The sequence below is a fragment of the Carlito syrichta genome, unplaced genomic scaffold (assembly GCF_000164805.1).
Source record: "Carlito syrichta isolate Samal-C Ts95f unplaced genomic scaffold, Tarsius_syrichta-2.0.1 Scaffold142845, whole genome shotgun sequence".
NCBI classification, from domain to species: domain Eukaryota; kingdom Metazoa; phylum Chordata; class Mammalia; order Primates; family Tarsiidae; genus Carlito; species Carlito syrichta.
Genome location: NW_007086941.1, coordinates 27219 through 41360, shown reverse-complemented (window position 1 = coordinate 41360; position 14142 = coordinate 27219). Strand labels below are relative to the sequence as shown.

At 39.3% G+C, this 14142-nt stretch overlaps 1 protein-coding gene across 1 annotated transcript in view; it reads right to left on the bottom strand.

Annotated features, from left to right (window-relative positions):
* Positions 1-13722, bottom strand: part of LOC103251374 (coiled-coil domain-containing protein 146-like) — a 29049-nt gene extending 15327 nt beyond the window's left edge. The window contains exons 1-2 of the mRNA XM_021708513.1: positions 13644-13722; positions 8753-8962 (exon numbers count right to left, since the gene is read on the bottom strand). Coding sequence (XP_021564188.1) covers positions 8753-8962; positions 13644-13693 — 260 coding nt within the window. The 5' untranslated portion in view covers positions 13694-13722. The remainder of the gene's footprint in view (positions 1-8752; positions 8963-13643) is intronic.
* Positions 13723-14142: the final 420 nt, after the last annotated feature.

Genomic DNA, 14142 nt, shown 5'->3' with positions numbered 1-14142 from the left:
TCAGAAGTCAAACTACAGACCCAGGAAGCTTAAAAAGCACCAAGCAGAATAAATGTCTCAAAGAGCTGAAGCTGGGCAGATCATATATAAATTACAGAAAATCAAAGAGAAAGAAAAATCCAGAAAGAAGTTAGAGGAAAAGTATGCTTACCTATAGAGGAGCAAAGATAAGAATTACATCTGACTCTTCCTCAGAAATTGGGCAAGCAAGATGTGGGTGGAGTGAAATATCTAAAGTATCGAGAGAAAAAAACCCACTAGACTAAAGCTCTGTACTCTGTGAAATTATTATTCAAAAGTGAAGGAAAAAAAAATATTTTATCAAAGAAAAATTTAGGTCATTTGTTGCCAGTAGACCTGATTTGCAAGAAATGTTAAAACCTATATAATCTTAGAGAAAGATTATATAGGTTGTAAACTTGGATCTACATAAATGAAGGGCATTAGAGAGGAAATGAGTGAAGGTAAAAGAAAATTTTAATTTTTGTTATTATTATTTGAGATAATAGATAACTCTTTAGAGTTATAATAGGAACAATGTATTCAATTATATATGCATATATATTTATGTATATCTATGTATACATATGTATAAGTGAAATAGTTGACAGTGATGACTCAAAGAATAGGAAGGAGAAATAGGATTATCTGTTATTATAATGTAGTTGAAGTGGTATAGTGTAATGTGAAAGTGGTCTTGGATTAGTTGCAAATGTCTATTACAAACTCTGGGGTAACTACTAAAAGAAGTAAAAAAAAAAAAAAAAAAAGAAGTACAACTGATATACCAAGAAAGGAGAGAAAATGGAATTATACAAAATGCTCAGTTAGAACCACAAAAGGCAGAAAAAGAGGGGGCAACAAAAACAGAAATAAAGAACAAGGGCAGCACATAGAAAACAGCAACAAATATGGTAGGTGTTAATCCATCTGTAACAATAATCACATTATGCGTCAGTCAAAAGACCGATTGTCAGAGTGGATCAAAAAATCCAGCTATCAAAGTTTGGATCAAAGACCCAAACATATAGTTGTCTACAAATAACCCACATTTAATATAAAGACACATATAGATGGAGATGTAATGGATAAAGTCATACCACGCTAACACTAATCAAAAGAAAACTGGTGTCACTGTATTAATTTCAGTCAGAACACACTTCAGAGCAAGAAAAGTTATCAGAGACAAAGATGGGCATTACATAATGATAAAGGAGTCAATTCTCTGTGACCTAATAATTCTTAATGTATATCACCTAACAACAGAGCATCAAAATACATGATGCTGATAGATTTACAAGGAGAAGTAGATGAATCCACCCTTGCCGTTGGAGACCTCAACAGCCCTCTATCAAAGACAGACAGATCCAGAAGGCAGAAAAACAGTAAAGACATAGTTACACTCAATAACACCATCATCAATTGGATATAATTGACATTTATAAAAAGAAATGCCAGAACGTTTTCTGAAAGCTAGTCATCATTGTAAGTTGAAATTAACAAAGAAATACAAAATATTAGGACATATAGACAGTGAATGGGAACATATGGTTTTGTACACTTGTGGATGAGAAAAATTAAAAAAAACCCCACCCCTCTACATATATTATCATTATAACTGATAGAATGAAGTGACATGTACTAAAATGAATTTTGAAAATTGCTCTGAATAGGGTTAGTTTGAATGTTCTACACAAAATAAATTATAATGAGCTGGATATAATTGCTTGTTTATTTTCTTCTTCCAGTGACCTTATTTTGAACTCTGTTTTATTCATCAGACTACCTAAAGAAGTCAAAGAAAAATATTTTTTGTTTTTCTACTATTCTGCATTTAATGGCTGACTACTAAGTGCCAAGAAAGTCACAGGACATTCCAAGTGTGATCAATACAAAATAAAAGTGTAATACCTAGAATACTATGTCCATAGTCATATCAAATAAGCAGATCCCCATTAGCCTGTAGATCTGCAAACACAAAGCTAGGTGCATGCACACCAGGTGTTAGTATTATTTTTTATTTGTATAAATTTAAGGGGTATAAGTGTAGTTTTGTTACCTGGATATATTGAGTAGTAGTGAAGTCTGGGCTTTCAATGTAACCGTCACTTGAATAATATACATTGTACCCATCAAATATTTTCTTTTCTTTTTTCTGAGTTGGAGTCTCACTCTGTCGCCCAGACTGGAGTGCAGTGGCTGCTCCCAGCCACCGCAGCCTCGACCTGCTGGGCTCTGGCGATCCTTCCCCCTCAGCCTTCCAAGTAGCTGAAACTACAGGCGCGTGCTACCATGCCCGGCTAATTTTTTTGACTTATTGTAGAGATGAGGTCTTGCCAAATTGCCCAGGTGGTCTCTCACTCCCTTCCCACCCTTCTGAGTCTCCAATGTCTATTATCTACACTCTATTTCCACAGTCCATGTTATTTAGCTTCCACATACAAGTGATAACATGTGCTATTTGACTTTCTGTTTCTGAGTTATTTCACTTAAGATAATGGCCTCCCGTTTCATCCGTGTTGCTGCAAAACACATGATTTCGTTCTTTCTATGGCTGAATAGTATTCCATTATATACATATATATAATTTTATGTATCCAATCATCTCTTGATTGGACACTCAGACTGTTTCCATTTCTTTGCTATGCAAATAGTGCTGTGATAAACATACAAGTGCAGGTAGCTTTTTTTTCTTTTTTTGAATTAAGTTGAGTCTCACTCTGTCACCCAGCTGGAGTGCAGTGGCAGGCTCACGGCCATCCCAGCGTTGACCTGCTGGGTTCTGGCGATCCTTCCGCCTCAGCCTTCCAAGTATTGGGAACTGCAGGCGCATAATGATTTCTTTTCTTTGGGCAGATATCCAGTAGTGGGATTCCTGGATGGAATAGTAGCTCAATTTTTAGTTATTTGAGAAGTCATAATATTTCCATAGAGGTTGTACCAATTTACAGTGTTCCCTTTTTCTCTGCATCCTTGCCAACATCTGTAATTTTTTTACTTTTTAATAGCCATTTTGACTGGTGTAAGATGATCTCTCATTGTGGCTTTAATTTGCATTTCTATGATGCTTAGTGATGTTGACCATTTTTTCTTATGTTTGTTGGCCATTTGTATGTCTTCTTTTGAAAAATGTCTATTCATGTGCTTTGCCCACTTTTTAGTAATTTGTGTTATCTTAATAAAATTTTATTTGTAATAATGTAGATTAATTTGGGTGTAATAAATATGTACCACATTGAATTTAATACAGATTAGTTGTCCAGACCACAAATCGAAGTTGAAGTTTTTTTGAGCTTTAAATATTTATGCCTTTGCCTTTGGAGCTTGCATATAAATTGGTGATATATTTTACTTCCCAGATATTGATCCTACACCTCAGGCATGCTGCCACCAGAGGGTAGTAATGTGCTGCCATCTTTTGGTTACAAAGGCAATCTGAGTATTTCTGAGTTTCAAAATGGTGACATGAAGGTCCTCCACAAGATGTGACTTATGGTCTGTCTTTCCTTTCAATAAATATAAAACAATACTTTCACTAAACAATAATAAAATAACTAATTCTTCAGTACATTTAAAACTGACTATATTTCTAGAATACATTTTTCTTTTGTTAAGAAACACTGACTTTTATTTCCTTAACACACGTATTTTCAATTTGTAGAGAAAGATCATAATCCTATCCTGTCACATCATAGTTGATCATTTTTATTTTCCGTTATCTTTCAATAAAATCATTTCAAATGTTTATGTATGGTTGAATCCATTTTAATCTAACATTTAATTAAAATATTTTCCTAAGTTGCTAAACACATTTCATAATAAATAATAGCTATTTTCAAGGTTTCCCATTGGATGGATATATCACAATAAAATAATCCTAAATAATATTTATCCTATACTGAAACTACTATATGCCAGGTGCTTTACACGCATCACATCTAAACTTCACAACCTTGCTGAGTAGAAATTATCTTCATTGTACAAATGAAGAAACAGACATTAAACAGCTTTTGCAAAGTCACACAGTCAAGGCTAAGCTGACATACGAATGCAGTTCTATCTCACCCTAGAGGTTTCAGTATAAAAATGTTTCGAGAGTGCATTGTTATTTAAATATTCCACAATTTTTAAAGAATTCATATTGCTTCCATTGTTCACTTTTATAAATAATGATATCATAAACTTCTTTATGTATTATGTATTTTTCTCTCTTTTTGGATGATCATTTTTGCACAGCATTACTGGGGCAAAAACATTATTTTGTGTGTGCCTCTTCATATATATTGAGCTTTTAAACTCATATTAAAATTGACATTTTTCAGTTTTCCTGACTACGGAGTGCCTCGATGTCCAAGCTCCTTAGAATTTACCTAATTTCTGCAGCAAAGTAATCCTAATTGAAACCATGTGTTAAAAAGTTTTTGGTTTTAAGGATCTGTGGGTAAGGAGAAAATGTAGAAAGCAATTTATTACCAATTTATAAATATCAACAATTTCTATGTAAACCCTAAGAGCAAAGGCATAAACATTTACTATGACTTTAAGATGCTGACATGTACGAGAGGCATCAACTGCCATAAAAAGTAGAACCAGCACAAGTGGGTGGAAATCGCAAGAAGGTAAGTTTTTGAATGAATCCAAGAACTACTTACATGTAGGAACTTTCCAGAGTTGGAATGAACTGCATTGGGACGCTGAGAGCTCCCTGTCACTGGACGTGTTTGATAGAATGAACACCGAGAGACGACTCAGGTGATTCTGACAGGTAGTATGGCTGAGAATCTCCTTTGGAACCAACAGTTCTCAGACTCTATTGTGAGTCAGAATCATGTAAGAAACTTGTAAAAAATTCAGATGTCACTGTGGTGGGTGGGCTTGAAGAGAAATAATAATCTTTCCTTTTTGGGTTGGCTCTGCCTTTTAAACAAGTATCTCAGGTGCTTCTCTTTAGTTATCTGAGGACCACACTCTGAGAAATCCGTTCTAAGCTTTTTCTGTTAAGATATCGGTTGCCACAGGGGAACAAGAAAGATTAAAACAAAAGTTAAGAAGATAAAATCTACTCTTGCTGTCTTTCCTTCCTACTAGTCTCAAGTACCTGTATGCCCCTCTGTCATATTCTAATTTTCTGGAATTCCAGATGCATTGCTAAAATAATCCTTTTCCTTTCCTACTGGATTTGTTGTTTCTTGGGTCCAACTTTGCTGTCATTCCTGGACCATGAATGAAAAACAACGAATAAAACCTGTGTGAACAACAACAAGGACAACAGGAACCAGCTATGGGAGAGTAAATAGTCACTGAGGTCAGGGTCATGTCGGGACAGCCCTGCACCTGTGCAGCCTGAGCGGCCCCCCCGCTCTTCACACTCACACTGCAACAGACAGAGCCAACTGACGTGGCCTTGTTTCCAGGCCGACCAAGACTTGTCAGAATGCATCAGATTTAGCATGAGAGACACAATGCATTAGCTGTCCAATTTTAGGAATTTCTAGAAAACAGGGAAGCCCCAAAAGTCAAAGCAAGGAAAAGGTTGAAGAGACTATTGGAAAGTCATTTCAGAGAAAGTATGTAGAAAAATCATTGCTTCCACTTTGTTACAAAAATAAGTCATCAGTAGTATTTATTTAATTACTTCACTATTTATTTATAATGTACTTATTTAACTTAAGTAAGTTACATATTCTTTCTGGAACTGCATATTTGTTAAGAGGTCAGGAATGAATATTAACCCCCAAATGAAAACTAGTGTAACATAGATTTGACTTAGTAATCAAACCACCAACTACATAATTATACTTACCATTATTATTTATTAAAGGGCATATGTGAAAACATGAGAAATCAACAAAATTAGAGTCAGATTTGTCTAGAGTATTTGAACAATATGTTATTCTTAGCAGTTGCCAATGATTCAGAAGTTCCTAAAGAGATTGGGTGGAGGGGTGTTTGTCATTTGGGCTTCTATTATCTAGACACTCAATAAGAGTTTGTTGTGTTGGTCTGACAAATATCATCTGTAAATTTGGATGAATAGTTTTCTCTCACTGGCTTCATTTCTTTATTTTTATGTGGGGATGGAAACACTTTTTTCCTGGGGGGTGGTGGGCGTTGAGTGAATTTGTTTCTGTACTATGTACAGTCACTTGTTGCTTAACAATGGGGATACTTTCTGAGAAATGTATTGTTAGATGATTCCCTCCTTGTGTGAACGTCGTAGAGAGAACTTACACAAACCTAGTTGGTATAGCCTACTATACACCTAGGCTATAGACTATTGCTCCTAGGATACAAACCTGTACAGCATGTTACTGTACTGAATACTGTAGGCAATTATAACACAATGGTAAGTATTTATATAACTAAACATAGACAAGGCACAATAAAAATATAGGACAGAAGATTTTAAAATGACGCATCTGAATAGGGTACTTACCATGAATGAAGCTTATAGGACTGGAGGTTGCTCTGGGTGAGTTAGGGAGTGAGTGGAGAATAAGTATAAAGGCCAGGACATTACTGTATACTACTGTAGATTTTATAAACACTGTATATTTAGGCTATACTAAATTTATAAAACAAATTTTCCTTGATAATAAATTGACCTTGGCTTACTGTAACTTTTTTACTTTAAGAATGTATAAATTAAAAAAATTTTTTTGACTCTTTCATAACTGCACTTAGCTTAAAACACAAACACATCATACACAATACAAAGATATGTTTTTCTTCATATCCACACTCAGCTTTTTTGATTAATTTTTTTTTTGTTAAAAGTGAAAACACAAATACATACATTTGCATAGGCCTACACAGGCCATCAATATTACTATCTTCCACCTCCACATCTTGTCTCACTGGAAGGTATTTGGAGAGCAAAAATGTACATGAACCTATCATCTCTACGGTAACAATGCCTTCTTCTGGAATACCTTCTGGAGCACCTGCCTGGGGCTGTTTTATAGTTAGCTTTTAAAAAAATAAGTGTTCTCTAAAATAAAAATAAAAAGTATAGTATAGTAAATACTAGGTAATGGGACTTTTTCAGCTCCATTATAATCTTAGGGGACCACCCTTGTATATGCAGTCCATCGTTGACTGCAGCATCATTATGTGGCACATGACTGTAATATTAAACGTGTGAAGCCAGTGAAATACATAGCCTATAATTCTTTCTTGATATTTCTTTTGGTATCACTGTTACTTTTATAAAAATAAGTTTGTTAAGTCTTAAGTTGCTAATATTTGAGAGCAGAAGGAATCTCTTCAAGCTAAAAAAACATACATTGAAAATACAAAAAGAATACACACTAAATATTTCTGCAAATGTGCATTTTGAATGTTCTTCTTCACTGTAGATCTCTATGCACCATCCCCTCCCTATCCCAGTGAACAATTTGTCTGTCTATACCTAAAAGGCAACAGTGCTGGTCTTTTTTTCTCCTTTTTCCTTGGCAGGAATACTTGGAAAATTTAAACAACTTAAATATCAACTGACTTATGTTCCTCTTACCCTTTCATGAAAATGTCAAGCATTCATATTTTCAATACTAATGAACAACCACTGATTGTTTTAATTTCATTATTTGCTCAGCTGAAAGAGTGCTTACAGAGCACAGAAATAGTTAGGCTTTCTTTTTATAGATCTCACTAGTGAGCCTGAAACAAGTTTATACTGAGGGACCAAAAAATCTCCAACTTTTTGCCCTGAATAGAATTCTCTTGATTAAACTGACCTTCTTCATCCACCTCCCCTTGCCCAGTTGAAAAAATAAAATAAAATAAAGAGGATTCAGGACCAGGGCTTGTAAAATCTTTGAGAGGTCACTCAAGTATTTGCTTATCTCTAGGCAGGACTGAATTATATTTGCACTGTCAGAAATCTACCTACTCTTACAAACAGCTAGAGAAAGTCTGCCACCTTAAATGGTAACAAATTCTAGGAGACACGGATTGGCTTTCTCTCCTGTACCCAGGCACAGCACATAGCATACCATAGCACAGAACCTGACTTGCAATCACTTTCAAATGCAATCTAAATAGTGTGACTTGCTGAACAAACTCCTCCACTGACTTGCTACTCCACAGAAGGAATGTGAGAGAAGATGTGGAAAATAATATTTGCCCTTCTAGCAATAAATGCCTGACTTAGTTCACTAAATGACATCCTCAAGGTTTGTATAAGCAAGTGTGTCTTCCAAAAGGATAACTTTCTTCCTCGATTCTGAGGAATAGGTTAGTAATAGGTTAGGAGACAAAGGGTGAATATGTGGTGCTGCTGTTGCTATGTTAGTAGAACCGAGTGAGCCACATGTGACCCTCAGCTCACGGAGGATCATTTAGAAGTGCGTGTGGGGAGAGACCCTTGCTATGTAGACAGATGCTCTAGTAATGCCACAGTCACAGGATGAGGGACCATGGCCAGGGCAGGGAGAGGACAAAAGAGCACCAAGTCCTTGCTCTTTGGCTGCAGCTCTCAATGTCTATGGCTTTCCTGACATATGAAAAACACAGCAGGGATCTCTGTCACCTGTGCTTTTTCCTAGAAGTTGTGTAACCTCTTTGTTCAGTGACTGCCCATTCTAGAGAATCAAGGGAAGAACCAGGCACATAATCATCGTCACATTGCTATCTAATTCTCCTTGTCAGTAAAATTACTTCTTAATTTAGTCTGCTTTTTCTAATTTTATTTATGTGGAGACAGCTTTGCTCGGATTTGTCTTCAGTGCACTTGAGAGAATTGTGTACTTACCTATTTAATCTGTACTGATTGTGGAACTCTCTTTCCTTCACTGCGTTATATTCATTTTGATACTTGAGAAGTTGTTCTCTCATTTTGGAGACCTCTGTGGAGAATGCTTCTGGAAAATTATCAGCTTGCTGCAGGTGAAACTGCTGCTGTTGTATTTGCTCAGTGAAGCGTTTGGCGTCCTGCAGCAGCTGGACTTCTGACTCTTGTGTACTGGGTTCCAGGAAAACAGAGATTTGCATAACGAGACGTGAACACCCACAATACCTTTAGTGGCTCCTGTGCAGGGTGTAGTGAGGACAGCTGCTGCCTATTCCTGGGCTCAGTTCAACTCGGTGACATTTTTTGTGCCAAGTACAGTTGGCCTTCCATATCTGTGGATTCCACAGCCATGAATTCAACCAACCACAGACTGAAAACTTTTTTAAAAAATTGTGTCTGTACTGAACATGCACAGACTTTTTCCCTGTTATTATTCCTAAACATATAGTATAGCAACTATTTACATAGCACTTACACTGTATTAGATGTTATAAGTAATCTAGAGATGATTTAAAGTATACAGGAGGAGCCGGGCTCGGTGGCTCAGCCTGTAATCCCGCGTCTTTGGGAGGCTGAGGTGAGTGGATTGCCTGAGCCCGCGGGTTTGAGACCCGCCTGGGCAGGCGAGACCTCATCTCTACAATAAATCAAAAAATTAGCCGGGTGTGGTAGCGCGCGCCTGTAATTCTGGCTACTTGGAAAGCTGAGGAGGAAGGATCGCTGGAGCCCAGCAGGTCGAGGCTGCGGTGGCCGGGAGCGGCCACTGCACTCCAGTCTGGGCGACAGAGTGAGACTTCAACTCAAAAAAAAATAAAAAAAAAAATAAAAAAAAATAAAGTATACAGGAGGATGTGCATAGGTTGTATGCAAATACTACACCATTTTATATCAGCACCTGTGGATTTTGGTGTCTGCAGGTGGTTCTGGAACCAAGCCTGCATGGATACTGAGGGACGATTGTACTATGCTAGGTGCTGGAGGTGAGTAAGGCTCAGCTCCTGACCTCAAGAAGCCCACAGTCTAGCAGACGGAAAGCGATGTAAATAGATAGAATATTAGGTGACAAGTACACCACTGGTATCTAGATCAAGACAGTGTGAGATGACAGAGAAATGATAAATTCAATGAAAATGTGATATTTGCACTTGACTTTGGAGCACAATTAAGACCTCCTAGGAGGGGGTAATAGGGAAAGAGCGAGTTCTTTCTTTGGCTTTCTTGAATTCTCATGACATAATTGTAGGACAATCTTTCCCCCTCTAGTGAACTAATAAAAGACAGAAACTTCCCTAATGGCACTTTACTGAGAAACTAGGAATAAAAATTCCCCTATAAAATTGTGGACATAAATTAATTTATAGATTTCTTTTTTTTGAATTGGAGTCTCACTCTGTTGCCCAGACTGGAGTGCAGTGGCCACTCCCAGTCACCGCAGCCTCGACCTGCTGGACTCGGGCGATCCTTCCGCCTCAGCCTTCCAAGTAGCTGGAACTACAGGCACGTGCTACCACACCTGGCTAATTTTTTTTATTTATTGTAGAGATGAGGTCTAGCCAAATTGCCCAGGTGGGTCTCGAACCCACAGGTTCAGGCAATTCCCTCACCTCGGCCTCCCAAAGCACGGGATTACAGGCTAAGCCACCGAGCCCGGCCAATTTATGGATTTCCAATCCTAACTTGGATGCCTGGCTAGAGCTAGACTTGAATGTCACAGTGGAGAGGGATTCCTACAACCCCAAGTATATTCTATGGCCTTGGCTCTATTTAGGGAAAGGGGCAAAACATTTGGCCGATGATGTAGAAATTGGGCTTGGTGGAATCCCCAGTATCTTCTAGATCTCCCCTATGCTGCAAAATAGCATATGTCCCTGCCCTACTAGTGGACATGATTCAACTTTCCCAGAAACCCTCACATTAGCTCCCTCACCTTCTTATTCAGAAGCAGGTCCTTGCCACTTCCTGTTTCAAAGTCGGTACTCTCCTTTGGTGTTCGTTCTCCACCAAGTTTTCTCACTAAAAGACTCTTCAGGTTTCAGCTCATTGCAGAGTTGCCTAATGACTAGATCAAGACTGTCTCAACTGAAGCTATCAGCTGCACCCATTTCCCCAGGCTTTGAAATGCTATTGGCTCAATAGCATCCCAGTAAAACATTTACTGCAATGTAATATGTCCTAGTGTACTATGTTAGGTACCAAATAGCAACAATAGCTACAATGACAGCACAAATAATTTCTATCAGTGAAAGCTGAAGTTGTTCTCTTATGCTTCAATTTCCTTGTATGCTAATATACTTTGTAAATCTAAAGTTATCTGATCTCCTTAATATGCTGGAATTCAACTGTTAGAATTGTAAGATGCTAACTCAGGCCATAGTGCCTGTTTTCCCACAGAAAGAAGAAGACACAATGGTTAGGGTTCTAGCCAGAAAACAAAGGGCTTGAAATATACTTGAAATATAGTGTCAGCAAAGAGAATTTAACAACTCATATAGTGATTTCTATGGAAAATTCATTCAGTTTCAGTTCAGTATTTCCAGCCTAGATCAGCCTGTCTGCAGCCCAGCAGCACAAACAGAGAGTCCACTTCTTCATGTCTTTCCTATCCAGCAGGCAATAGGAGTAAGAGAGGGTGGTAGGTGCCTGTAATAGCAAGAGAGGGAACTAAGGGGTCAAGAGGAGGTAAAATGTGGGTAGCAGAAGGGAAGTATCTGTTTTGCAACACAACCTGGAAGCAGGAAGAAATGACACCATAGTCAGGGTCCTGCATTTCTGTTTGTCACTGGGGCCCGGGGGTGCTGAGTTGTGGGTCTGGGAGAAGGAAGTCAAGTCAGAGCACCCTACAGAGCTCCATTGGGCTCTAGATAAGAGCTTTTCAGAGGGTGAGAAACGCTCCAATATTCCTTGTATCTGCAAAGAGGCTCAGAGGGATGCCCTGAGAACTCCAGGTAGTTTTTTTTCCCAGTTAAACAGTGTGAAGCATGTCAAAAAAGATTACTCCAGCCTTTCCATTTAAAGCCTCAAAATTTCTGAGTCTTGAGAGCTATGAGTATACACTGGCAGGCAGGACCAACTATGAGAAAGTGGAGTTGCTGTAGGGGTGAGGGTGAGGATTTGACTTTGGGCTAGCGAGGTAGAGGAGCCAAGGCTTCCTGCTCTGGAGGGTTGTGTGGAGCTTGGGTGGAACTAAGTAAGTGTGGGGAGGGGATACCTGATGTTTGCCCAGGGATGCAGCTCTTCCCACATGCTCCTGTTCTCACCTTCAGGGTAACTAAATGGCTCTGGACAAATAAGAAGCAGGCACTAGGGGAAGAGGATGGCTGGAGAGCAGTAGGATGGAGTTTATATCCGTTGCTGTCTCTCTTTGTCCCCTCCCACCCCACTTTTTTTTTTTTTAAAGAGACAGGATCTTACTCTGTTACCCAGGCTGGAATGTAGTGGTGCAATCATAGCTTGCTGCAGCCTTGAACTCCTGAGCTCAAGTGATCCTCCTGCCTCGGCCTCTCGAGTAGCTAGAACTATAGGTGTGCACCACCGCACCCAGCTAAGTTTTTAACTTTTCGTAGAGACAAAGTCTCACTCTGTTGCCTAGGCAGTGTTGAACTCCTGGTCTCAAGAGGTTCTCCCATCTCACCCCCCCCATCCCAAGGTGCTGGGATTACAGATGTGAGCCTCCGCACCTGACCCTTCTTCTTGGCTTTTGATGAAGACACCATGTAAGGCTATGAGGCAGGATGTGGGGAAAGGAAGAACAAGATTTGGGAGGGGTAAGGAATCACAGCACAATAAGATTCTCCCTTCTTTCTTCACTTCTTTTCCCCCTTGATTCCCAATGGCTAACAGCCAGTGCCCAGGAAACCTTGTTGGACTATTCTGTGGTAGCCTATTCTTCTGACCTGCTGCTAGCCAGGACTTGGCAAGGTATGGGGAGGAGATAAAAAGTAAAGATAGCCGGGCTCGGTGGCTCAGCCTGTAATCCCGTGCCTTTGGGAGGCTGAGGTGAGTGGATTGCCTGAGCCTGCAGGTTCGAGACCCACCTGGGCAGCGAGACCTCATCTCTACAATAAATTAAAAAAAAATCAGCCGGGCGTGATAGCGTATGCCTGTAATTCCGGCTACTCGGAAGGCTGAGGCGGAAGGATCGCCGGAGCCCAGCAGATCGAGGCTGCGGTGGCTGGGAGTGGCCACTGCACTCCAGTCTAGGCGACAGAGTGAGACTCCAACTCAATAAAAAAAAAAAAAAAGAAGTAAAGATAGAGTCTCAGCAGACATAGACTGGGGTTGCTGTAGAATCTATGCCTCTGAGTGGTGAACAGAGGTGGGGAGAAGAGTCCTGCAGGAGTGTTCTGTAGCAGACACTGTCAGTGTCCATCCACATCCCCTTGTTTACCTGTAGCTGTGGTGGACAGTTACCAGAGCATCCATGTCCCTCTGCCGGAGAGCTGTCTCTGGCCATAGGAGCTTGCTTGGCTTCTCTAAGGGCAAGCTAGAAGTGCCAGGAGCTAATCTCCCTAGGGGCAATCCTTAGTCAATGAGGGGTGGAAATGGGCAAATAATCCCAGTTTCATCAATCCTCGGTGGGAGAGTTGTATGTGCGTTCTGCAGTCACTCAGAGGCTCCTCTGTGAGACTGAGCCCAGTAGCCCATCGTGTAAACCCGCAGATGAACAGATCTCCAGCTGGATTCCTCCCTGTCCAGTCTCACATCTTTACCCTCTTATGATGCTTTTTTGCATCATCACTTCTCAGATCCTTGCTTCAGGGTCTGTTTTGGGATGAATGTAAAAGATAGGTCTCACCATGAGTAAGAAATTTAAGGATGATCAGACATGTCTCCACATTGGTAAACAGCATACCTGATCACAGTGTCATGCAGCAAGGTATACTTGGCTTTTAACTCTGCCATTCTGGTTCCAGGAAGTTTTCCTGTAGAGTATAACTAGCAAAGAGAACATAAGGTCGCTATTAATCATCACCCTCTTGAGGCTTTAGGAGATAAAAATGGATATGTGGAGATCTTATAAAATATTCCATTAAACATGACAGAGAGTACACATGAAGCAATGTGGTAAATTGAAAAGATGCTAGGTGTTTGGAGAAAATAGTTCTTGTTCCAGTCCCCCAGTAAACTCTGTGTTCTCAAGCAAGTCTTTTTACCACTGTGATTTCTTTTTACCACTGTGATTTCTTCACCTAGAAATTCAGGGAATTGAGTCAAATTCTTCTAATTTTAAAAAACATTTCTGAGGTTTAGCAAACAATCTGAAGAGTGTAGATTACTAGAATGGCTATTTGTAAGTTGAGAAAACAAGAAATTATTGAACATCAATTATGAGTAGATATCAGTTATTTCAT